General features: G+C 37.6%; 1 protein-coding gene across 1 annotated transcript in view; it reads left to right on the top strand.

Annotated features, from left to right (window-relative positions):
- DCBLD2 (discoidin, CUB and LCCL domain containing 2) overlaps nucleotides 1-24,031 on the top strand; it is a 97,826-nt gene that overhangs the window by 53,212 nt on the left and 20,583 nt on the right. The window contains exons 4-9 of the mRNA XM_055260695.2: nucleotides 14,448-14,499; nucleotides 17,086-17,158; nucleotides 17,468-17,601; nucleotides 19,540-19,580; nucleotides 20,411-20,626; nucleotides 21,925-22,049. Coding sequence (XP_055116670.2) covers nucleotides 14,448-14,499; nucleotides 17,086-17,158; nucleotides 17,468-17,601; nucleotides 19,540-19,580; nucleotides 20,411-20,626; nucleotides 21,925-22,049 — 641 coding nt within the window. The remainder of the gene's footprint in view (nucleotides 1-14,447; nucleotides 14,500-17,085; nucleotides 17,159-17,467; nucleotides 17,602-19,539; nucleotides 19,581-20,410; nucleotides 20,627-21,924; nucleotides 22,050-24,031) is intronic.

Genomic DNA, 24,031 nt, shown 5'->3' with positions numbered 1-24,031 from the left:
TCTTGGGCTGTCTGCCTGGAGTCCTCTTCCACCTTCATTTCTAGTTTTCATTAAATTTTTAATAAAGCTTTTTTTCCCCCTCTCTGCTATTTTTAATGATCTTTGAGCAATAGTTTTCAGCTTTTTTTCATTACCAGTTATCTCTTTCCATTTTCACCTATAAACCTCATTTTTGAAAGATAGTGAAAGGAAAAGTTCCCATTTCCTCAAGCAATTTGATATATAGAAATATGAATCAAGACTTCCAACAACTATTAGAGGACTAATATTTCTACTCTAAGGTAGCATCATCTCAACAAATTTCAACCGTTCCACAGAAGCAGCCACTAAATACTTCGTTATACAAACAACCACATCTGTAGTCCTCATAATAGGTATTCTCTCTAATAGTCTATTCTCCAGATAGTGAACTATAATAAATACTATTAATCAGTTTTCGTCTACCACAGCTGGACTTTCTGAAAATTTGAACATGTATGTGGACCTTTGTGGTATCTTGGACTTTTATATTGGCAACCCCTGTTTAGAAGTTCTATAGAAACTCCTGAGTTACTGCTGGTGTTACTGAGTGAGGCAGAACCTACCACACTAAGGTCCAGACTCAGGTAACTCAGATCTTTTAATTTAGTATAATAATAAATGTGGCCAGACCCGGTGGTTCACGCTTGTAATCCCAGCACTTTGGGAGGCCGAGGCGGGTGGGTCATCTGAGGTCAGTAGTTCGAGACCAGCCTGGCCAACATGATGAAAACCTGTCTTTACTAAAAATACAAAAAATTAGCCGGGCGTGGTGGTGGGTGCCTGTAATCCCAGCTACTCAGGAGGCTGAGGCAGGAGAATCGTTTGTACCCGGGAGGCAGAGGTTGCACTGAGCCAAGATTGCATTACTGCACTCCAACCTAGGCAACAAGAATGAAACTCTGTTCCAAAATAATAATAATAATAATAATAATAATAATAATAAATGCTACTGACATTTTATTCTGAAAAGTAGATTTAAAAACAGTGGTTGTCATTGGAATTGAAAAATAAAATGAATTTTATAGATGATCTGAATTTCTGTTTTTGAATCTGTTCAACAATGACCAGTTTCTAGGAGGAACTGGACATTTGTAGAATGGTCCTGGGTGATGATTTTTTAAGTTGTAGTTATAAAACAGTGAACTCAGAAGAAATATATACGTTTGCATTGAAAGCTTCAAGTCCTTCAAGGCAGCATTTATTCATATGTACCATAATTGGGGTGTGTGTGTGTGTGTGTGTGTGTGTGTGTGTACATGCATGATTGGAAAGTGGTGATCCTGGTATTCTTTTTGGAGAACATGAAATTGTCACTTAAAACATAATACTGAATCTTACTACTTTAGATTTCACCAACTCGTAATTTTGTAGTGGTCAGTCTAAAGTTTGCCTTTATTTTGGAGGGGAGAAATAGTAAATAGTTTAAAATTTCACGTGAAATAATGTAGATATTAATATAGTTCTTAATTGGAACTCATAAACACATGTTCATTCATTGTCTGCCACCCCTTAGAATCTGATGACAGTGCACTTAAGACTTGTGAACAGCTGAGCCTGGAAAATATTCCCATTTAACAAGATTATCGTTGCTATATGATGGATTATTTTTAGAATTAACACCAATAGTATAAAAAATATTTGCTGCATTTTTAACCACATCATTCTTGCAAATATTTGCCATTTTTTCATTCTTACATCAGATTATATCAGTTTGCAAATGAAACGTAGGTCTGACTAGATAATTCCTTTCTAGCAGAGTCCAAATTTCTGTAACTGGTTATTTTTTTCCTGCATGGAATGTTTTCGGCTTTGAAAATAGAGTGTGAATTCCTTAGATTGTTTGCCTTCTTAACCGTACAGTAATTTTATAGAATCTGTTTTGTTTCCAGTACTACAATTGGTTAGGTTCCTATTTGTTATTTTTATATTGGGTTCCAAATTTTGGTTTCTGTATCTGGCAAACATTTTAAAACTCTGATACTATTAAACTTCGTAAGATTTTATTAATGAAGTTTCAGTTTACATTCCTATCTTTAGATATGCCTTTTATTTTCACACAAATGAGTATGTATAATGTTTGTGTGTATAATATAATTAACACGCAGAAGAATATTTGTAGTTTGGTGTCAATTTGTAGAACAAAGGTGCTGACGAACAAAGTGTTACCAATTTTGCAGAGAAAGAGAATTTAAACAATCTGTTAAGATGGTGTTAACCTGAAGAGGCAGTTCACATTACAGGATAGAGTTTATTCCAAGTTGATAGATAAACCTGAAGAGCATCTTAATGATTTTAATGTTTTCTATGTGTTTAATTTTTTTTGGCATATTAGGAGTGCTGAGAAGAGACTACGTACATATGTGCTTGTGCTGTCCTGTGCTGTACAGTGGCTCTATCCTTCACTGTTGATAAATACTAATGTATTTATTAGCTTCCTAGATACTGTGTAGGTCACAAAATAATTATGCTCTATTTTAATGTTTGTATTCATTTTTTAGTGTATGGAGATTTAGATAAGGAGTTTGATTTGATCCAGTTAACCATATGTAGCTTATAGCCCGTTTGACTACATAGTTTATTGCTTAGGCAACTGAGCTATGCTTTATATCATCCATAAGAAAGCATTAATTATTTTCATCTGAGAAAATTTTTTCCAGGCTTCTACTGTGGACTCTGCTTTCATAGATGACATTGTTATATTCCTAAGAGAAACATAAGGTTTAGTCTCCACTCTCAGTATGTAAAAGGAGAGAAGAGGTAAAATACCTAGTATAGTGTCTGGTACTTAGTAAATGTTAATTGGCTCTGAATCACTATACATTATGTTGTACTATATTATATATGTAAATTTCTCTTAACAGAATTGCAGATGCTAAAAATCAATGCCAGATTCCTATAATAGAAGCAAGGAATTAGTCTTAGGACCACACAATAATATTGTCAGGAGAATTTAGCAGAAGACCAGGCTTATCCTACATCCTTTAGCACTTGAACAGAGTAGCTGTTTATATATCTACAATGCAAGGCTGTTGACAAGATGAGAACTATGAAAGCAAGACCACATATTGTTTAAGGCACTGGGAAATTGGTTATTTAAATAATTTTAGATCACATAAGAGAGAAGAATGTATAGGTGTACATTTTCTTTTTTCTGCCTATATTTTCTTATTTCTAGTAAATAATACAGTAACTTAGGAATAGTACTTCTATGCTTTCTTTTTTGAGACAGTCTTGCTCTATCACCCGGGCTGGAGTACAGTGGTGCGATCTCAGCTCACTGCAACCTCCACCTCCCGGGTTCAAGCGATTCTCCTGCCTCAGCCTCCCAAGTAGCTGGGACTACAGGCACGCACCACCATGCCTGGCTAATTTTTTGTATTTTTTTTTTTTTTTTTTTTTTTTTTTTTTGGTAGAGATGGGGTTTCACCGTGTTAGCCAGGATGGTCTCGAACTCCTGACTTCGTGATCCGCCTGCCTCGGCCTCCCAAAGTGCTGGGATTACAGGCATGAGCCACCGTGCCCGGCCACTTTCTTGAGTTAGAATAAATATAGGCACTTGAGTTCAACTGTGCAAAAATGTTTACAGCAAATATAGTCGGCTTTATACCAACTATATTGTGGTAAGTTATGGCTACTGACACTGCTGAGGGTCTTTTTCCAATTCAGTCAAGAACACAAAACAGTATTAATTGAAGGAAAATCTAAATAAATATATTTTGCAACCCTGCAATCTCAGAAATAGCCAACACTGTCAATCAAAAATATGTCTATGATGGTAACCAATGTGCTGATATTTTTTGATTCATTTGTTAACATAAAATATATTTTCATGGTATTATATATGGGTCAACATAAGATTTCAAGTTTAAATATTTCGTGCAACAGTTACAAAGTTCTCTAGCCTTTGCAGTTATTATGTGTTGAAAATGTTTTTAATTGTACTTTATTTTTTTAAAAAATGTATATATCAGTTATGGCAGATAATATAGCTAACTAAGTTTGCAACTGTCTTAGAAAATCTGATGTTGGTGTCTTCAGAAAACCTGAGTTTCCTCAGGCTGTTCTTGATTATTGGCTTGCCTTCACATTTGTATTCTCTCCTGCTCTTTGTCACAATCACATTATCCTGTCTTCAGAGCCCCATCTGAGATGTGCCTCCTCTGGACAGCCGTCTAGGATTAGGGAAGGCAGGTAATGGGGAAGGATAGAAACTCTTTTTATAGATACTATGGTTATACTTCCTTTGGGTTAAACTCTACTGTGAAGACTAGTGTATATTCAACACTGAAGATGCTCTTTTGGGTGCTATCCAGAAAAAGAGGGAATGCCAGTTTGCTTCAGCAGAATCCCTGAGGGCATTCTGTTTATTACTGCCATCGCTGTTATCTACAACACCCAAATGAAGTGTACCATATATGTGATACTTTGTGCAGTAATGTGTTATAGTCATTTGTATGTATTGTTTGATTAAAATCACCAGAATAAAATTCTATGCAGAGGCTGTCAGTTTAAAATGTAGCAAATACCAGGCGTGGTGGCTCACCCATGTCTTCTCAACAGTTTGGGAGGTTGAGGTGGGAGGCTTGCTTGAGGCTGGGAGTTCCAGACCAGAAAGGTAGTGAGACCCCCATCTTTGCCAGCAATTTAAAAAATTAGTTGGGTGTGGTGGCACACACCTGTAGTTTTAGCTACTTGGGAGGCTGAGGTGGAGGATTGCTTGAGACCAGGAACTTGAGGCTGCAGTGAGCTAGGATCGTGCCACTGCACTGTAGCCTGGGTGACAGAGCAAGGAAAAAGAAATGTAAATTACATACTGCCCGGTACTTTGAACATATCACTGATTTTTCTAGTATTATAGTACACATTAAAGTGGATCCAGCAAGATAAGTGTTTTCTCAGTATTTATTATAATCTAAGCACTTCACGTGTAGTAAGTTCATCTTTTAAGTTGCTCAGTCCAGAAACTTTAGTGTATCTTTGACTCCTCTTTTTTTCTCAAGCTTCATATTCAGCGCCAATTCTTCGAATATATATGTACATGTACCAGAATCTGACTACATCTTAACAGCTCTACTACCACCACTCTATTTCAGGTTCCAACTTTTACCTCAATTACGGCAATTAATTTCTTACCTTTGTTTTTGCCATTTTCCCCTTCAATCTACTCTGAATTCAGTGGTCAGTGTGATCTTATTAAAGTGAAAGTTTCATCTCACTCTACCAACTACCCTTATCTCCAAGATGCTCTAGCATTTAGCTTCCCATTACTCCTCTGACTTCATCTTTTACTTGTCTGCTGTGGCCTCAAACATGCTGAGCACATTTCCATACAGGGCCTTTGATTCCCACTACCTATTCTCAGATTCAAATACCTCACACCTCACTCCCTCACCAATTTTAGAGTTTTACTAAATGTCATCTTCACAGTGATGCCTGATCTGACCACTGTACTTAAAATTGTAACTCCCTAACTTTTTAAAACTTCCTTGTTCTCATCATTTTTCTAAAGTACAATACACATTCTAACACAGTATTTTTTTCTTACTAATATTGTCTTTTACCTCCCCCCACCCCACCTAGAGGTATACTCCCTATACGAAGGAATTTTTATCTGGTTGTTCTTTGTTTTATCTCTGGTGCCTAGAATGACACCTGGTCATAATACATGCTTATTAAATATATGCTGAATGAATAAATGAACAAACTGCCAGCCCTGGCTCTTTTACTAGGCTTTATTTCACCCATCAATACGGATATGCTACATATGAAAGGACATTGTTATTCTATGATAGTTTCTTTTTATTTTATAGCAGTCTTATTAAGTTATAATTCACACACCATACAATTCCCCTATTTAAAATATACAGTTCAGGGGGGTTGGCCAAGGTGACCAACTAAAAACAGCTAGTGTGTGCCACCTTCATGGAAAGAAATAGAAGGGGCAAGTAAATATAGCACTTGAACTGGAACACCCAGGTACACAAACTGGGATTCATCAAGAAAACAACTCTACTCACAGAGAATGGAAAAAAGCAAAGCAGGACAACCACCCACTCAGGAACGACACAGGGCCAGAGGAGCCTCCCCCGCCCAGGGAAGTGGTGCTGGAAAATCCGAGGTGACTGGGGACCAGAGCAGGCCCCTAGTTTACTGCCGTAGTCATGGAAAAGTGGCCAGACTGTTTCTTATGTGGGTCCCCACTCCCATATCTCCTCACTGGGCAAGTCCTCCAGGCTTGGGTTTCCAGCCTCCCTTCACTGGGACTTTGGAGGCAGTAGCAGCTCTGCAGCAACCTGGGACAGAGCTCCCAGTGGGAGGGTGGTGTTTCCATCTTTCCTGCCTTGCAACCCTCACCTTTGCTGTTTCCAGGCTCTGGAGAGTCCATGGGACTGAAGGCTGGCCTGAACCCCCAGCACAGTACCCAGCTCACAGAAAAGTGGTCAGATGGTTCTCCATGTAGATCCTGGTCCTCATTTCTCCTCACTGGACAGGGCTGCCTGACCTGGGACTCCAGCACAACCACTGTGCCCCCACCTGACCACTTCAATTAGAGGCAGCCCAGCTGTTAAAGGAACACCCACACACAGAGATGAGAAAGAACTAACACAAGAACTTCAGCAATTCATATGGCCAGAGTGTCTTATGTCCTCCTAACGATTGCAGTAGTTCACCAGTGAGGGTTCTTAACCAGGCTGAGTTGGCTAAAATGACAAATAAAATTCAGAATATGCACAGGAATGAAGAGCATCGAGATTCAGGAGAATGGCAAAACCCAATTCAAGGAAACTAAGAATTAACAATAAAACAATACAGGAGCTGACAGATAAAATAGCCAGTGCAAAAAATAATCTAACTGACCTGATAGAGCTGAAAAACACACTACAAGAATTTCACAACCCAATTGCAAGTGTTAACAGCAGAATAGACCAAGCTGAGGAAAGAATCTTGGAACTTGAAGACTGGCTCTCTGAAATAAGAGAGTCAGACAAAAGTAAAGAAAAAAAGAATGAAAAGGAATGAATAAAACCTCTAAGAAATAAGAGATTATATAAAAAGGCCAAATCTGCAAATCATTGATATCCCTGAATTGGATGGGGAGAAAGCAAACAACCTGGAAAACATATTTCAGGATATCATCCATGAAAACTTCCCCAGCCTCGCTGGAGAGGCCAACAGTCAAATTCAGGAAATACAGAGAACACCTGCAAGATTCTACACAAGATCTCCCCAAGACACATAATCATCAGATTTTCCAATGTCGAAATAAAAGAATGTTAAAGGCAGCTAGAGAGAAAGGGTAGGTCACCAACAAAGGGAACCCCATCAGGCTAGCAACAGACCTCTTAGCTGAAACCCTGCAAAATGGAAGAGATTGGGGACCTATATTTGACATTCTTAAAGAAAAAAAATCTTCAAGAATTTCATAACCAGCCAAACTTAAGCTTCCTCAGCATAGGAGAAATAAGATTCTTTTCAGATAAGCAAATGCTAAGTGAGTTCATTACCACCAGACCCACCTTCCAAAACATCTTGAAGCTAGCACTAAATATGGAAAAGAAAAACCATTAAAACACCACTAGGAAAATACACTCAAGTACACACACCAGTGACAGTATAAAGGAACCACACAAACAAGCCAGCATAATAATCAGCTAACAACACAATGACGGGATCATATGCACACATATCAATACTAACCTTGAATGTAAATAGCCTAAATGCCATATTTAAAAAGGCATAGAGTGGCATGCTGAATAAAAAAGCAAGACCCAATGATATGCCATCTTCAGGAGACCCATCTCACATGCAATGACATCCATAGGCTCAAAATACAGGGATGGAGGAAAATCTAACAAGCAAATGGAAATCAGAAAAATGCAGGGATTGCAACCCTAATTTCAGGCAAAACAGACTTTAAACCAACACAGCTCAAAAAAGACAAGGGCATTACGTAATGTAAAGCATTCAATTCAACAGAAAGATCTAAGTATTCTAAATATATATGCACTCAACACAGGAGCACCCAGATTCATAAAGCAAGTTCTTAGAAACCTAAAAAGAGACTTAGGCTCCCACACAATAATAGTGGGAGACTTTAACACTCCACTGACAGTATTAGACAGATCATCTAAGCAGAAAATTAACAAAGATATTCAGGACTTAAACTCAACACTGGACCAAATGTATCTGATAGACCTCTACAGAACTCTCCACCCAAAGACAATAGAAAATACATTCTTCTGATCGCCACATGACACATACTCTAAAAATGACCACATAATCGGACACAAAACAATCAGCAGATGCAAAAGAACCAAAACCATACCAGACACACTCTCAGACCACAGTGCAATAAAAATGGAAATCAAAACTGAAAAAAATGGCTCAAAACCATGCAATTACATGGAGATGCTCCAGAATAACTTTGGAGTAAATAATGAAATTAAGGCAAAAATCAAGAAGTTCTTTGAAACTACTGAGAACAAAGATACAAAATTCCAGAATCTCTGGGACACAGCTAAGGCATTGTTACAAGAGAAATTTATAGCACTAAATGCCCACATCAAAAAGTTAGATCTCAAATTAACCTAACATCACAACTAAAAGAACTAGAAAAGTAAGAGCAAACCAACCTTAAAGCTAGCAGAATACTTATAACCAAAATCAGAGCTCAACCTGAAGGAGAGTGAGATGCAGAAAAACATTCAAAAGATCAACAAATCAGGGAATTGGTTTTTTGAAAAAAATTAATGATAGGCCACCAGCTAGATTAGTAAAGAAGAGAGAAAAGCCAAGAGCGGTGGCTCATGCCTATAATCCCAGCACTTTGGAGGCCAAGGTGGGTGGATCACTTGAGGTCAGGAGTTCGTGATGAGCCTGGCCAACATGATGAAACCCCATCTCTACTAAAAATACCAAAAAAAAAAAAAAAAATTAGCTCGGCATGGTGGCATGTGCCTGTAATCCCAGCTACCTGGGAGGCAGAGGTTGCAGTGAGCGAAGATCATGCCACTGCACTGAACTCCAGCCTGGGCAACCGAGCAAGACTCCATCTCAAAAAAAAAAAAAGTTACTAGCATTTCTATACACCAAAAACAGTCAAGCCAAGAGCCAAATCAAGAACACAATCCCATTCACAATTGTCACAAAAAGAATAAAATACCTAGGAATGCAGCTAACCAGGGAGGTGAATGATCTCTACAACAGGAGTTACAAAACACTGCTCGAAGAAATCAGAGATGACACAAACAAATGGAAAAACATGCCATGCTTATGAATTGGAGGAATCATTATCATAAAAATGGCCATTCTGCCCAAGGCGATTTACAGATTCAATGAAATTATCAAACTTCCAATGATGTTCTTCACAGAACTAGAAAAAAACTACTTTAGAATTCATATGGAAACAAAAAGGAGCCCAAATAGCCAAGGCAATCTTAAACAAAAAGAAAAAGGCTGGAGGAATCATATTACCTGACTTCAAACTGTACTGCAGGGCTACAGTAACCAAAGCAGTATGATACTGGTACAAAAATAGGTGCATAGACCAATAGAACAGAATAGAGAGCACAGAAACAAGGCCACATATCTGCAACCACCTGATCATCGACAAAGCTAACAAACAATGTAGAAAGGACTGCCTATTTAATAAATGGTGCTGGGATAACTGGCTAGCCATATGCAGAAGATTAAAGCTGGACCCCTTCCTTATACCATATACAAAAATCAACTCAAGATAGATTAAACACTTAAATGTAAATCTCAAAACTATAAAAACCCTGGAAGACAATCTAGGCAATAGCATTCTGGTCATAGGAACTGGCAAAGATTTCATGATGAAGACACCAAAAGCAATCACAGCAAAAGCAAAAATTGACAAATAGGATCTAATTAAAATTAAGAGCTTCTGTACAGCAAAAGAAACTATCAGGCCAGGCACAGTGGCTCAAGCCTGTAATCCCAGCACTTCGGGAGGCTGAGGCGGGCGGATCATGAGGTCAGGAGATTGCGACCTTCCTGACTAACACAGTGAAACCCTGTCTCTACTAAAAATACAAAAAATTAATCGGGCATGGTGGCGGGCGCCTGTAGTCCCAGCTACTCAGGAGGCTGAGGCAGGAGAATGGCGTGAACCCCGGAGGCAGAGCTTGCAGTGAGCCGAGATCGCGCCACTGCACTGCAGCCTGGGCAACAGAGCGAGACTCTGTCTCGAAAAAAAAAAAAAAGAAACTATCAACAGAGTAAACAGACAACCTACAGAATGGGGAGAAAATATTTGCAAAGTGTGGATCTGGCAAAGGTCTGATACCCAACATCGATAAGGAACTTAAACAAGTTTACAAGAGAAAAGAAACGTTAAAAAGCGGGTAAAGAACATGAGCAGACACTTTTCCAAAGAAGACACACATGCGGCCAATAAGCATAAGAAAAAAAGCTCAATATCATTGATCATTAGAGAAATATAAATCAAAACCACAATGAGATACCATCTCATACCAGTCAGAATGGCTATTATTAAAAAGTAAAAAAAAAAAATGCTAATGAGGTTGTGGAGAAAAGGGAACACTTACACGCTGTTGGTGGGAGTGTAAATTCAACCATTGTGGAAACCAGTAGTGATTGCTCAGAGCGTTAAAAGCGGGGCCACCATTTGACCTAGTAATCCCATACAATTCATTAATTTTTCAGTGTATTCAGAGTTGTACAGTCATCACCATAGTCAATTTTAGAACATATTTATCACCCCAAAGGAAATTCCTTAGTTAGTAGTGGTTATTCCCCATTTCTCTCTTAACCCCCTACAGTCCTAGGAAACCACGAATCTACTTTTTATTGCTATATATTTGCCTATTCGAGACATTTCATATAAATGTATCATATAGTATGTGGTCTTTTGTGACTAGCTTCTTTCACTTAGCATATTTTCAAAGTTTATCCATGTTGTAGCATGAATCAGTACTTCATTTCTTTTTATGGACAACTAATATTCCATTGTATGTATATACACCCCATTTTGTTTATCCATCCATTCATCAGTTGATGAACTTTTGTGTACAAATATTGGTGGGGATATAGGTTTTTAATTCTCTTGGGCATATACCTAGTAGTGGGATTTCTGGGTCATATGCTAACTGTTTAATATTTTAAGGAACTGCCAAACCATTTTCCAAAACAGCTGCGCCATTTTACAATTTTACTAGTACCGCATAAAGACTCCAGTTTCTCCACATTTTTGCCAGTGCTTGTTATGTCTTTTTTATTTTCGCCATCCTAGTGGGTGTTTGGTGGTGTCTCACTGTGATTTTTATTTGCATTTCCCTGATGGCTAATGATGTTGAGCATCTTTTTATGTGCCTATTGGCCATTTGTATATCTTCTTTGGAGAAATGTCTGTTCATATCCATTGTCTGTTTTTAAATTGGTTCCTTTGTCTTAATGCCACATAATAATATTCTTTATGTATTCTGGATATTAGATACATCTATTTTCATTGATATATCATTTGTAAATGTTTTCTCCCATTCTGTGTGCTATCTTTCTCTTTCTTAATGATGTCCTGTGAAGTACAGAAGTTTTTAATCTTGATGAACTTCAATTTATTTTTATTTGTTTTCTTGTGCTTTTGCTGTTTTATCTAAGAAATCACTGCTTAATCCAGAGTTGTGATATTCTCATATATTTTTTTCTAAAAGTTTTATAGTTTCAGCTCTTGAGTTTAGATCCACTTTATTTTGTATGTGGTGTGAGGTATGGGTCCAATTCATTTGTTTGTTTGGTGGATATCCAGTTGTCTCAGCATCATTTGTCTAAAAGATAATTCTTCCCCCCATTGAATTGTCTTGGCACACTTGTTGAAACTCAGTTGACTATAAATTTGAGGGTTTATTTCTAGACTTTCAATTCTGTTCCTTTGATTATGATGACTTATACATTGCTATCAGAAATCTCTGGGGCAGATGGATTTTTTTGGAGCTAGGCTGTGTTCTTATTAGCTGGGAGCATTGTAGTAATGACAATTTTCTGGAAGGCTGTTTCTTTGGGAAAAGCTTTTAAGAAAGACATTTTAAAGCTTCTTAATTGCCTGCTTTATTTGATGTTGTTTTCTTTGCCTTTGTAGAGTTGTAAAGGTCAAAGTGTGTACTTAAGGCTTTCTTTATCTTCAGTCTTCTTGGCTCTTCTTGTAGCTGTCCATTTTGAATTCTTATTTTTCTCCTTGAGAGCTTTTTTGAACTTCCATGGAATTTGAGAACAAGTTTAGTGAGTTGCACATTTGCATGGCATAGTTTTGGAGTCTGAGCACTGCCTGCACTTACAACCAAAGCCCTGTTCTGATCAAATAATCCATAGTTGACCAGATTTCTGGCATGTGGCTGGAAGATAATGGGGCCAGCTGGCAGTCTTCTTGTGGTTTAAGTGCCATATTGGACCACACAGTACCTTTCATCCCAGCCTATTAATCTTAGAAATTCAACTTCTAATCTTAGAAGTCGGAAATTTTTTTGGTGGAGCAGAAAGTGGAAAATTGATTCTTGTTGATGCTGGGCAAAGATGGATAGGAATAACTAGAGTACTGGTAATTCAATTTGCCTGCTCTTCTGGTTGGTCAACTGGGTGGTAGTGAACCCTATTTAGGCATCTATCCTATTAAATTCCTAAAGCACAGATTTAGCTTAACTGTCATTCAAATGCCTGTGGTTTATAAATGTTAATTTATACAGTTGCCCTGAAAATGCCCTTTTCCTACTGGTACAACACAGTTATTAAGCTCTAGTTCAAGACACATTTTAGTTGAATAGTAAACACAAAATTTCTTCAGAATTATAGAATAAAATGATGGATTATCATCATGTGCTTGCTGTGGTAACCATTAATTTAACAAATATTTACATACTGTTCAGTGTGCTAGGAGCTATCTCCATCAGTATATTGGCTACCCTTGACACAGTTCTTTAATCAAGCGTTTATATGTAAAATCACTTACTTTTGTGATTGCCTTGGGGTCTTCTTCCAGGTTTTCTTCCCTGCAGGTTAGTAAATAACCGGACTTAGCCAAACATGCTAATGATCAGAAACTTTTATTCATCCATTGATTCAATAAATAAGTCTCCTGTATACCATATGCTGTTATTGCTACTGGAAATACAAAGGTGAGGACAAACAGCCTCAGGCTCTGTCCGGGGACTAGGCTTTATAGAGTGATTTTGCTTATAACTCTAATTGCATCAACAAGTCAGGCTTACATATTAACATAACACATTACCTTTGACAACACAGAATAGTCATCGTTTATTAAAACAAAACTTAAGTGCCTACTGTTGCTAAAGGAATTTGACTTGTGAAGCTGAGGGACAGCTTCTGTGAGGAAGTGGCAGTGAAGCTGAGCTCTTAGAGAGGAATCAGCTAGACTAAGGAATAGTGGGAAAGCCTTCCAAGTCAAGAGAGCAGCTTGTGCCAGGGGACCAAAACAAGGCTGGAGCGGCGAGAAGCCAAGGCAGGTACACACAAGACTGCAGAATACGACAAGGCCAGCACTTTAAGACTCGGTAGTCTGTGTTGAAGGCTTTGCTGTCTCTCCTAAGAGGAGAAGGAAGCCATTGAAATGGTGATTTTTGTTTTGTTTTGTTTTTTGTTTTTTTTTTTTAACCAAAGCCACTTTTTACATAGCCTATGAACTTGGTCTTAATTAGAGGCAGATTAGCTCTTGCTCAGATGTATTGGTTTCTAGGCAGAAAATGTTAAATTTTAGAAGTTTTGTTTCTTTAGAGCAATGCTACTCCAACTTCTGTGTGCTTAAGAAATTACCGAGAGGACTTGTTCAAACAGATTTTTGGGCACCACCTCCAGAGTTTCTGTAAGTCTGGATGGAGTTCAAGAATTTGAATTTCTACTAAATTTCCAGAAGATGCTGATGCACCAGTCCTGTCTCTGGACCAGATTTTAATTAGCAGTTATTAATAGTTAGAGCCATAAAATTAACTCACTTTCTTTGTCATTGTTTTCCTTATGTGCAAACAGCAAAGGATCATTTTTAGTTATATAATAACCAAGAAATATTTGCGTGTGTGGGTAGCTGTATTTTACAGAAACCACTTTAAAGCTATAAATTTTACTTATCTATGCATGTTCTAAATATCTATATATATATATAAATACACATATACATATACCTGTGTATATGGTATGTGACTTCCTGAGGTGATGTAGTAAACAGTATTGAGGAGATATTGCTCCAAAAATCAAGAAACTTAATGTCAGAAAGAAATTGTGATTAACAAAAGTTGGTAAAGTTTTTAGTACCACCTTGACAGTGCCATTGGGATTTTTGAAAATTAGAGTAGTACAGTTTGGGATTCTGAGACACTTGGAGTTTCAGCAAGGTAATCCTGTATATTAATGGAATCAGTTTTTTATTTTTGTTTTTCTAGATCTAATTACTTGTTTGGACACTGCATCCAATTTTTTGGAACCTGAGTTCAGGTATGATTATATTTGTGACTTTTTTTTTTTTTTTTGCTTAAATGTTACTCTTCATTCACTTCTTCATTTTCATTCTGTATATTCTTAGGGTTAATGTATATTGTGTGATACATATCATTGTTCCGAGACTTCAATAAATCAGAGCTTACTTAAAGCATAAAGCCATTTAGTTGCATGTTTACATTTTGCTTTTATTGTAGCATTTAGATCTGCAAAATGAAAGTATCATTTTAATATTCTTTGAAAGTAGAACTAGTTGCTTTTCAAAATCTAGCAAAACTGCTAATAAAAGTTGAAAAGGTATTTATCTTTTTTCAAAAAATTGAAAGAGCATGGTTTTGGCTGTTATAGAATTCTGCAGTGTTGTTACTCAAGTACCATTTCCACTATTTCTCTTCTTTATGCCTTTGTCTCTTGCCTAGACAACTTCTAATCGAGTTCCTATTTCTGTTTGCTCACTGCCATTCACACTGCTGCCAAGTTGTTTTCAAAACACATATCTGATCATTTCCCTGCTTAAAAATCTTGAGAAACTACTTATTATGATAAAAAACAGTTGTCCAGATTTCCTTAACCTGGTCTTCTGGTTCTTTCACAAGCAGTCCTCAGGCCATTTTTCCAGTCTCATCTTATGTTCTCCATATTGAAATGACTCCGAGTTATTTACACTGCTCTGAGCTCACAGAGCTTTTACCAAGAACCACTTGCCTCCTCTCTGCTTGGCAGATCGTTCTCATCTTTCAAGAGCCATCTTACTAACTTTTCCGAACTTACTACCACTTCCCCCCAAGAACCTTAATTTTGTCTTCAAGATTGGTTCTGTGTGGGAAGGGTGACCTCTTCAGCATTTGAGGGGGACCCTGGTTAGCTGGGGTAACCCTAGCATCAGTGTATGGTAGACAGCCCTGGCAGAGGGTCAGCTGCGCTCACGCCACTCTCCAGCTCCATGATCTGCCACAACAAATCCAAGCTCCCATTATCCCTGTCCGGGGCTGCTGTACTATCGCCTAATGGTGTCCCAGCCTCCACTCATGATTCCTTGCTATCTCTTTTCTTCCTAGGAGCCAGAATAATCTTTTTTAAAAATACTAATCAGATTATGTATGTAAGCTGCCAAAATCCTTTACTGGCTTCCTATTTTTACTTAGAAATATATTCCATACTCCTCACCATAGCCCACAAGGCTCCTGCATTACCTGCCCATCTGTCCAGTCTTCTCTCTAACTAACCTTAGTTTTGCTCTCTGGCACCTACTTGCACTGCCATCATCACTTCCAAACACGCACCAGGCCATCCTGCCTCATGCTGTGCTCATCCCTCTGACTAGTGTGCATTTCCCACCACTTGTTCTAGTGACACCCCTTAGCTCACTGCTGAGGCTTCACTTCTAAGAGCCCCATCCTGCCACCCCCGTTCCCTGACTGGGGGCGGTACAGAGTACTGCGTAAGAGCATGGACTCCAGAGTCCATTTGCTACCTGATAGCTGTGTGAATGGGTATACAGTTCCTTAATTTCCCTGTTTCCTAAGATGAGGACAACACTAGCATCTCCTCCATAGGGTTCTTATATGGATTACCTAAAGCACTTTGGGTGCTACCTGGCAATTCATTAAGTTTACTGAATTATTGTGTTACTTGTATTAAGTTAGATTTCTTCCGGTTATTTCAGCGTGACTTTTCTTCATAGCAGAATCAAAATCAATTCTTTGTGTAAGTATTGGTTTAATGTTTTCTACCACTGGAATATAAACTCAGTGAGGACAGGGGCAATATTTGTCTGTTTGACTTTTGTAAACCCAGTACCTAGTACCGCCCTACACTCAACAGACAGCGTAATAGACATTCAAATAAATGTGTTGGGTGGATGGGTAGCAGCGTGAATGAATGTACCTCTTTTAATACAGCTTAAATTGGATCAATAGAGGGTTGGTAAAATGTATTATGGCATATCCACAGAATAGAATATCATATAGCTCTTAAATTTGATGAGTAGGTTTTATAGTAGAAACATGTCTACCATTCATTATGAAATAAAATAATCAAGGCAGTATGTAATAAGAAAAAAAAGTGTTGCAAATGTGTGAGTAAAGACATATTATGTATATATGCATGGAAGAAAGTCTGAAAGGGCTTTTTAGAACTGGTGGTCCTGGCCGGGCACAGTCATTCACGCCTGAAATCCCAGCACTTTGGGAGGCCGAGGTGGGCGGATCACCTGAGGTCAGGAGTTTGAGACCAGCCTGGCCAGCATGGTGAAACCCCATCTCTACTAAAAATACAAAAATTAGCCAGGTGTGGTGGTATGCACCTGTAATCCCAGCTACTCGGGAGGCTGAGGCAGGAAAATCTCTTGAGACCCGGGAGGCAGAGGTTGCAGTGAGCCAAGAAGGTACCATTGCACTCCAGCCTGGGCGACAAGAGTGAAACTCTGTGTCAAAAAAAAAGAACTGGTAGGTCTTTGAGGGTAGTGAGATTATGGTATTCACCTTGAACTGAAAAATGTGTCTGTGATATTTTTGGGGGGTTGCTTTTTTTCCCCTGTAAAATACAGCATTATGTAACCTTTTGCTTGTTTTCATTTCTCAGTAAGTACTGCCCAGCTGGTTGTCTGCTTCCTTTTGCTGAGATATCTGGAACAATTCCTCATGGATATAGAGATGTAAGCCAGTTATAAACTTATTTGAAAATTGTGATATAACTTTATTTTTTTAGAACTCCAGAGTAGTTAGAGGTGTGTTAATCATGTATCCTTACCTTTTACCTTTTTAAGACATTTTTTAGTAATATGTGTTTTATTCTTTTTCTTCTGCTAAAACTGTTGTGCTAAAGTACCAATAATCTATTTTTGTTTATGAAGTTTATGAAGAAACTGCCTAGATTAACTGATTTCTCAAGGAAGTAGAGTGTCTTGTTTATGAATTATTAAGAGAAAATTAAAAATGAATCTTTTCTTTTTCCCTTCCTTAAGTCCTCGCCATTGTGCATGGCTGGTGTGCATGCAGGAGTAGTGTCAAACACGTTGGGTGGCCAAATCAGTGTTGTAATTAGTAAAGGTATCCCATATTATGAAAGTTCTTTGGCTAACAACGTCACATCTGTGGTGTAAGTATATATACAATTTAAAAAATATATGCTATATATAATTAGCATTCTGGGTAGCATTGGGCTAAGAACTAGCTAGATCTCAACAGTATCACTGTTAATGGTGTTCATGAAAGAACATTTAGGCAGTAAGCACTCACATTAGTGTGCTCAGTGCCTGTTTGTTTTGTTTTGTTTTGTTTTGTTTGAGACAGAGTTTCGCTCTCATTGCCCAGGCTGGAGTGCAGTGGTGATCTCGGCTCACTGCAACCTCTGCCTTCTGGTTTCAAGGGATTCTCCGGTCTCAGCCTCCCAAGTAGCTGGGATTACAGATGTGTGGCACCACGCCTGGCTAACTTTTGTATTTTTAGTAGAGACAGGGTTTCACCATGTTGGCCAGGCTGGTCTCGAACTCCTGACCTTGTGATTCACCCGCCTCGGCCACCGAAAGTGCTGGGATTACAGGCGTGACCCACCATGCCCAGCCAGTGTCTGCATATTTTGAAGAGTACAGGCGGTGTCGTACTACTTTAGCTTATTGTTCTTCAAAAATGTAGTCATTTGAAAGAGTAATGTGTTTCTTCTGTCTTTTCTAAGTGTTAAAAAAAAGTCTACATAAGAGTCTAGAAGTTTGTTGCCAAATCCTTATTTATTTTACAGATTGAAAGGCTTAACTACTGTGTTCCTTATAGCACATGGGGATTCAAGATAATTGAAATACTTTAAATATAAATTTAAATTTGACATAAAGTGTGACATCATAAGCATTATTGTGAATCTTCCTTTCATTCTAAGAGAATATTTTAAGGATGTATTTTCATGGTATCTATAGTGTTCTACTGTTTTATAAAACGTAGGGTAGGCATCAAAGTTGGAGAAGTTGGAACATTAAATAGAAATGCAGTGTTAGCAATCTGTTTTTATAAATCTTGTCTCTTAGATATGCTTAGTCTTTCAGACAACACTAAGCCTAATTGAAACCAGCTTTTCTTCAGAGGTCCTAGGCCAATTTTCATTCAGAAGACACAAGCATCGTCCATATCCAGATTGGTATACAACAGGATTCAGCAGACTCGTTCCGTAAAGATCCAGCTAATAAATATTTTAGGCTTTACAGGCCACATGTCTCTGCAGCTTATTCTTTTTTTGTTTTATTTACAGCTCTTTATTCTTAACTCACTGCCCATACAAAACAGGCCATGCATGGGCAGTCATTTGCCCATCCCTGGTATAGATTCAACTACCTTCCCTTCTTTTTTTTTTTTTTCTAGATTATTTTATGCAGACCCTTTCATTCCTTTACCATGTTATACCTTTAGAAAGATTCAGTGTGTGTGAATTCTCTCTTTCATACTTTAAAAAACAAAACAGGGATAAATTGCATCCTCTTGTAATGGTTTGTATGTTGGACTAAAGGCAGGAGTGTACACTGAAACTTCTTCCATGAGATGTTGATTTCTTCTAAAAAAAAAAATGAAAAATAAATCTATTAGTACCCAACTTTTCTCATGTTTATCCAAAAAGACTTGAGCCTCATTCTCTGAGAATTAGACCTTTTAGTGTATTTTCATCAAAAGCATTTGCCACAGAAAAGTGTTAAGAATCCATTTATTTCATGAAATAAAGTAGTGGGAGATTGACAGTAAACAATGAGTAAATAAATTATGAAAAAGAAGTACATGTTAAAGATTACATAGAGACCTTTTGCACAATCACATATGAAACTGGGTGCTAGATACTGGTAGAGAAAGTTGTTTATGCTGATTTCAGGAGTTGTCCTGCTTAGAAATGAGACTTTTTTCCTAGGAACAATATTAGTTGTCTAATTTTTAGCCACACAGTCATCTTGGTTCTTTTGTTGGGTGGGGGGAACCAAATCAAAAGAAAATGTTTCACTAAATATGGGGCAGTCATGTGTTATGTGAATATCACCAAAAAAGAAACCCTTCTCTCTTTCAGGGGACACTTATCTACAAGTCTTTTTACATTTAAGACAAGTGGTAAGCCTTTTATGGACTTTATAATTTTTTATTTATATAATTAATATTTTTTGAACACTGTTAGGCACTGTGTCAGTTGCTGATTTATTGTACTTTCTCACTTAGTTGTCATAATAACACTATGAGGTAAGATAGTTATCTAGTAATATAATGAATAGAGCAAATTGGAAGTTTTATATTTATAGAGAAATGGTCATGTAAGCAAGGAAGGTTCCTTAAGAAAGATGACTTTTGAACTTGTCTGAAGAAGTAATCAATTCGTTCAACAGAAAATATTTACTGAGTGCCTTCTCTTTATGTGCCAGGCATTGCTCTGGTTCGAGTGATAAAGTGAACAAACTCCTGCCTTCCTGGAGCCTTCATTCTAGTAGTGAGAGATTGATGATAAGCAATGAATAAATTAGTTTATAATGTACTGTTTACAATATGATAAAAGATGTAGGAAAATAAAGAAGGAGGACTGGATTGAAGTTGGGAAGGGCTTCCTCCCAGGGAAGACCTCAGGGAGAATGCAACATAGGCCAAAAACCTGAAGGAGGTAAAGGAGTGAGTTACTCAGTTATTTGGGGAGAGTGTCCCAGGGAGAAGATAATGTATCTCTATTAAACTAACAGTCATGCTTGTAAATGAGCATGTTTGTAGGTTTCCTAATGATACACAAAGACATATGCCCAAGAAACACTTGCCTAGTTTTGAAATTTCTCTGTTACAGTGTATTATTAGCGTAGTGTATGTTAATTAAAGATGGAATAGAAAGTTTTCAGTGAGCAGGTCTACATGCATTTTGAAATTATACCTGGAAACCAAATTTAGTCTTTTCTTTGTTTCAGGCTGTTATGGAACACTGGGGATGGAGTCTGGTGTGATCGCGGATCCTCAAGTAACAGCATCATCTGTGCTGGAGTGGACTGACCACACAGGGCAAGAGAACAGTTGGAAACCCGAAAAAGCCAGGCTGAAAAAACCTGGACCGCCTTGGGCTGCTTTTGCCACTGATGAATACCAGTGGTTACAAATAGATTTGAATAAGGAAAAGAAAATAACAGGTTAAGAGATAAAATTTTCTAGAGCAATTTGTAACACTTATTTTATTTGAAAAACTGGTAACATCTAAGATTTTCAGAGAAAATTAAGGCATTAAAATTTTAATTATGTGGTTTTATATTTTCTTCACTGATGTTAATATTACTGGAGACACATTTTATGAAACATGGCAGAGAAAAGGAGTTATTTGTGTTGGTCACGGTTCTCTAAAGGGACACAACTAATAGGACAGATGTATATATAAAGGGGAGTTTATTAAGGTGTATTGGCTCACATGATCACAAAGTGAAGTCCCACAGGCCATCTGCAAGCTGAGGAGCAAGGAAGCCATTCTGAGCCCCAAAACCTCAAAAGTAGGGAAGCCGACAGTGCAGCTTTCAGTCTATGGTCGAAGATCCGAAAGTCCCAAAGCTAAGAACTTGGAGTCTGATGTTCAAGGGCAGGAAGCATCCAGCATGGGAGAAAGTTGTAGGCCGGGAGACTTAAGCCAGTTTAGTCTTTACACGTTTTCTTCTGCCTTTTTTTATTCTGGCCGTGCTGATGCTGATTAAATGGTGCCAACCCAGACTGAGGGTGGTTCTGCCTTTCCCAGTCCACTGATTCAAATGTTAATCTCCTCTAGCAACATCCTCACAGACATACCTGGGAACAATACTTTTCATCCTTCAATCAAGTTGACACTCAGTATTAACCATCACAGTATTTAATTTGTAATAGCTTTTTGTTTCCATTGTAATGAGACTCTTTTTTAAGGTCGTGTTTCAGTAAAGTGGTCTTGAGACATCTAAAATAACGGTCTCTTACAGTCATTAAGAGAAATTTATGTTAAAGGAGTCCATTTTAAATGATGAGATCATCAATTTTCCACATGTGGAGAGTATAAATTTAATTTAGGGGAACTTAGCAAATGGTCAGAATAATTGGTTGGGATTGGTTTAATTTTGTTAAAATTTTATTTTGTTGAGGTACTGTAAATAATACCAATAATCATCTTTAATCTGTTCATTCCCAGGAAGTCATCTTACCCAGTAGTCAAAATCTATTTTACGACATTATAAACACAAGACACCAAAACAGAATAGTTCTTTACTTAATGCACACTCATAATTCTTCCTATCTCTCCAAGGGAATAAGGCCAAGGATTTAGTAATGGTTATGATGAAAACGTGCACTTGGATATGGAAATGAGCCATAATTAGAAATGTTTGAGCTGTGCATTTCAAGTGTTTATACTTTGATGCTGAACAAACTTAGGGAATCAGACCGTGTGCATTAATGAAAGCAACTCTTCATTCCCCAGGCATTATAACCACTGGATCCACCATGGTGGAGCACAATTACTATGTGTCTGCCTACAGAATCCTGTACAGTGATGATGGGCAGAAATGGACTGTGTACAGAGAGCCTGGTGTGGAGCAAGATAAGGTAAAATGATTACCAAGGTATTTTTAAAAAACATTTTTAAAATGGGCAGTTGCCAAAAGTCACAGAGCTCTCCTGTATAAAAGAGATGTAGAAGTTTAGAATGTCTTATACTACTCTCTTGTGGTTATTTTAGGTAGTGTTATTGGCCTTACTCTACTGACTTTAGAAAATTCTCAGTAGTTCTAGGTTCCTTTTGGTGATTGTAACGGTGAGTACTTTTCTGATTTTTGTCATTGCATTTTTAATTGAATTGTTTAGACACTTTATTAAGAAAGTCTAAAAGGGACCTTGTAATTTCTTATTTTTATGAAGCTTTTTTCAATTCACCAGATGATGGAGAGCCTTTGTTCCTAGATTTCTACTCTGTAGGCAAGAGGTAAAAAAAAGAAAAAAGCTGAAAACCAACGTGCATTAAATTATAGGATATTAGAGATGAAAATTCATCTGAAGATCATCTCACCAACTTTCATCTTGGGAAACTTCTGTTTTTTCTTACATGAAGAATTGCTCTAGCATCTAATTATAATTATGGAATCTTTGTTTTAGTTAGCAACAAATTTTGAAGATGCTGGAATGAGCCAGAGGAAACGATAAGGCGTGGGGAGCAGGCAGAGATGGATCTTATTCAGATGTGTATCCCTTTGACCTTTAAATGGAGGAGTCCTTGTGCCTAAGGAAGATAGATGTCTCCCATCAGTACCGAAACTATGAGGCTGGGCATGATGGCTCACTCCTGTAATCCCAGCACTTTGGGATTGCTTGAGCTCAGGAGTTTGAGACCAGCCTGGGCAACATGGCAACATGCCACCTCCACTAAAAATACAGAAAATTAGCCAGGCATGGTGGCGCATGCCTGTAGTCCCAGCTTCTTGGGAGGCTGAGGTGGGAGAATCACCTGAACCCAGGAGGTTGAGGCTGCAGTGAGCTGTGATCACTTCACTGCAATCCAGCCTGGGCGACAGAGGGAGACTCCGTCTCAAAGTGGAAAAAAAAGAACTGAAACGATGATGACATTTTTTCAAACTTTCCTATGAGTTTGATTTTGATTATATATTTTTGTTTTTTATCATGTATGATTTGCTAAAAAGTCTTCAATTACTACTTTTCTCATCTCTTTGTTCAAAAACCTCCAGGGGCTCATTATCTTTCATATGCATCTTAACTCCTCTGCTTTTATTCAAGGCCTCTTTCTTCTCTTCTACTTGGAGTCACATGAACTTCATCTTTGGTGAGCCTCTCCCTGTTAAAGAAAATAACAATATTTTCTCCATACATATCTTCTACTTCATGCCCCTAAACTTGACTACTCTTTACTCCTACCACATCCATATTTATTTGTATCACATTTATTTTGCTTGTGAAATATAGTTAAATTTTTGGAATGTTAAGAATTGTTCAGGCTTATACTATAAAAACTTCTAACAACATTAAATGATATTTCTGAAAAAGATTCTTTGTTGCATTCATTTTTGAAAGGTAATTTCTCTAAGTGTAGAAATCTGGGTTGATCAGTGGTTTTTTTGTTTTTGTTTTTTTGGTTTTTCCTTTCAATAATTGAAATACGTTGTCTGCTGTTTGCTGGCTTGCATTGTTTTTGACAAGAATTCTGCTATTATCTGTGTTCCTCAATATGTGATACGTCTTTTTTTCTGTGGCTCCTTTTAAGGTTTTCTTTTTATCATTTGTTTTAAGCAGTTTGATTGATGCGGCTTTTTTATATTTTTCTTTTTTTTTTACGTGGGGTTCTTTGAGCTTTTTGGATCTGTAGGTTATGATTTGCATCAAATTTAGAAAATTGCAGTTCTTTTTTTTTTCCAAATATTTTCCTTCCCCAATTCTAATTTTATGAATATTATGACCCTTGAAGGTATGTCACCATTCACCAATGCTCCGTTCTTTATTTTTTTCAGTCTTTTTCTCTTTGTGTTTTAGTTTGAAAGTTTTCTGTTTTGTCTTCAAGTTCACTAATCTATTCTTCTGAA

This window comes from Symphalangus syndactylus, chromosome 21, assembly GCF_028878055.3.
Source record: "Symphalangus syndactylus isolate Jambi chromosome 21, NHGRI_mSymSyn1-v2.1_pri, whole genome shotgun sequence".
Taxonomy (NCBI): Eukaryota; Metazoa; Chordata; class Mammalia; order Primates; family Hylobatidae; genus Symphalangus; species Symphalangus syndactylus.
This window is presented reverse-complemented; position numbering and strand designations above follow the sequence as displayed.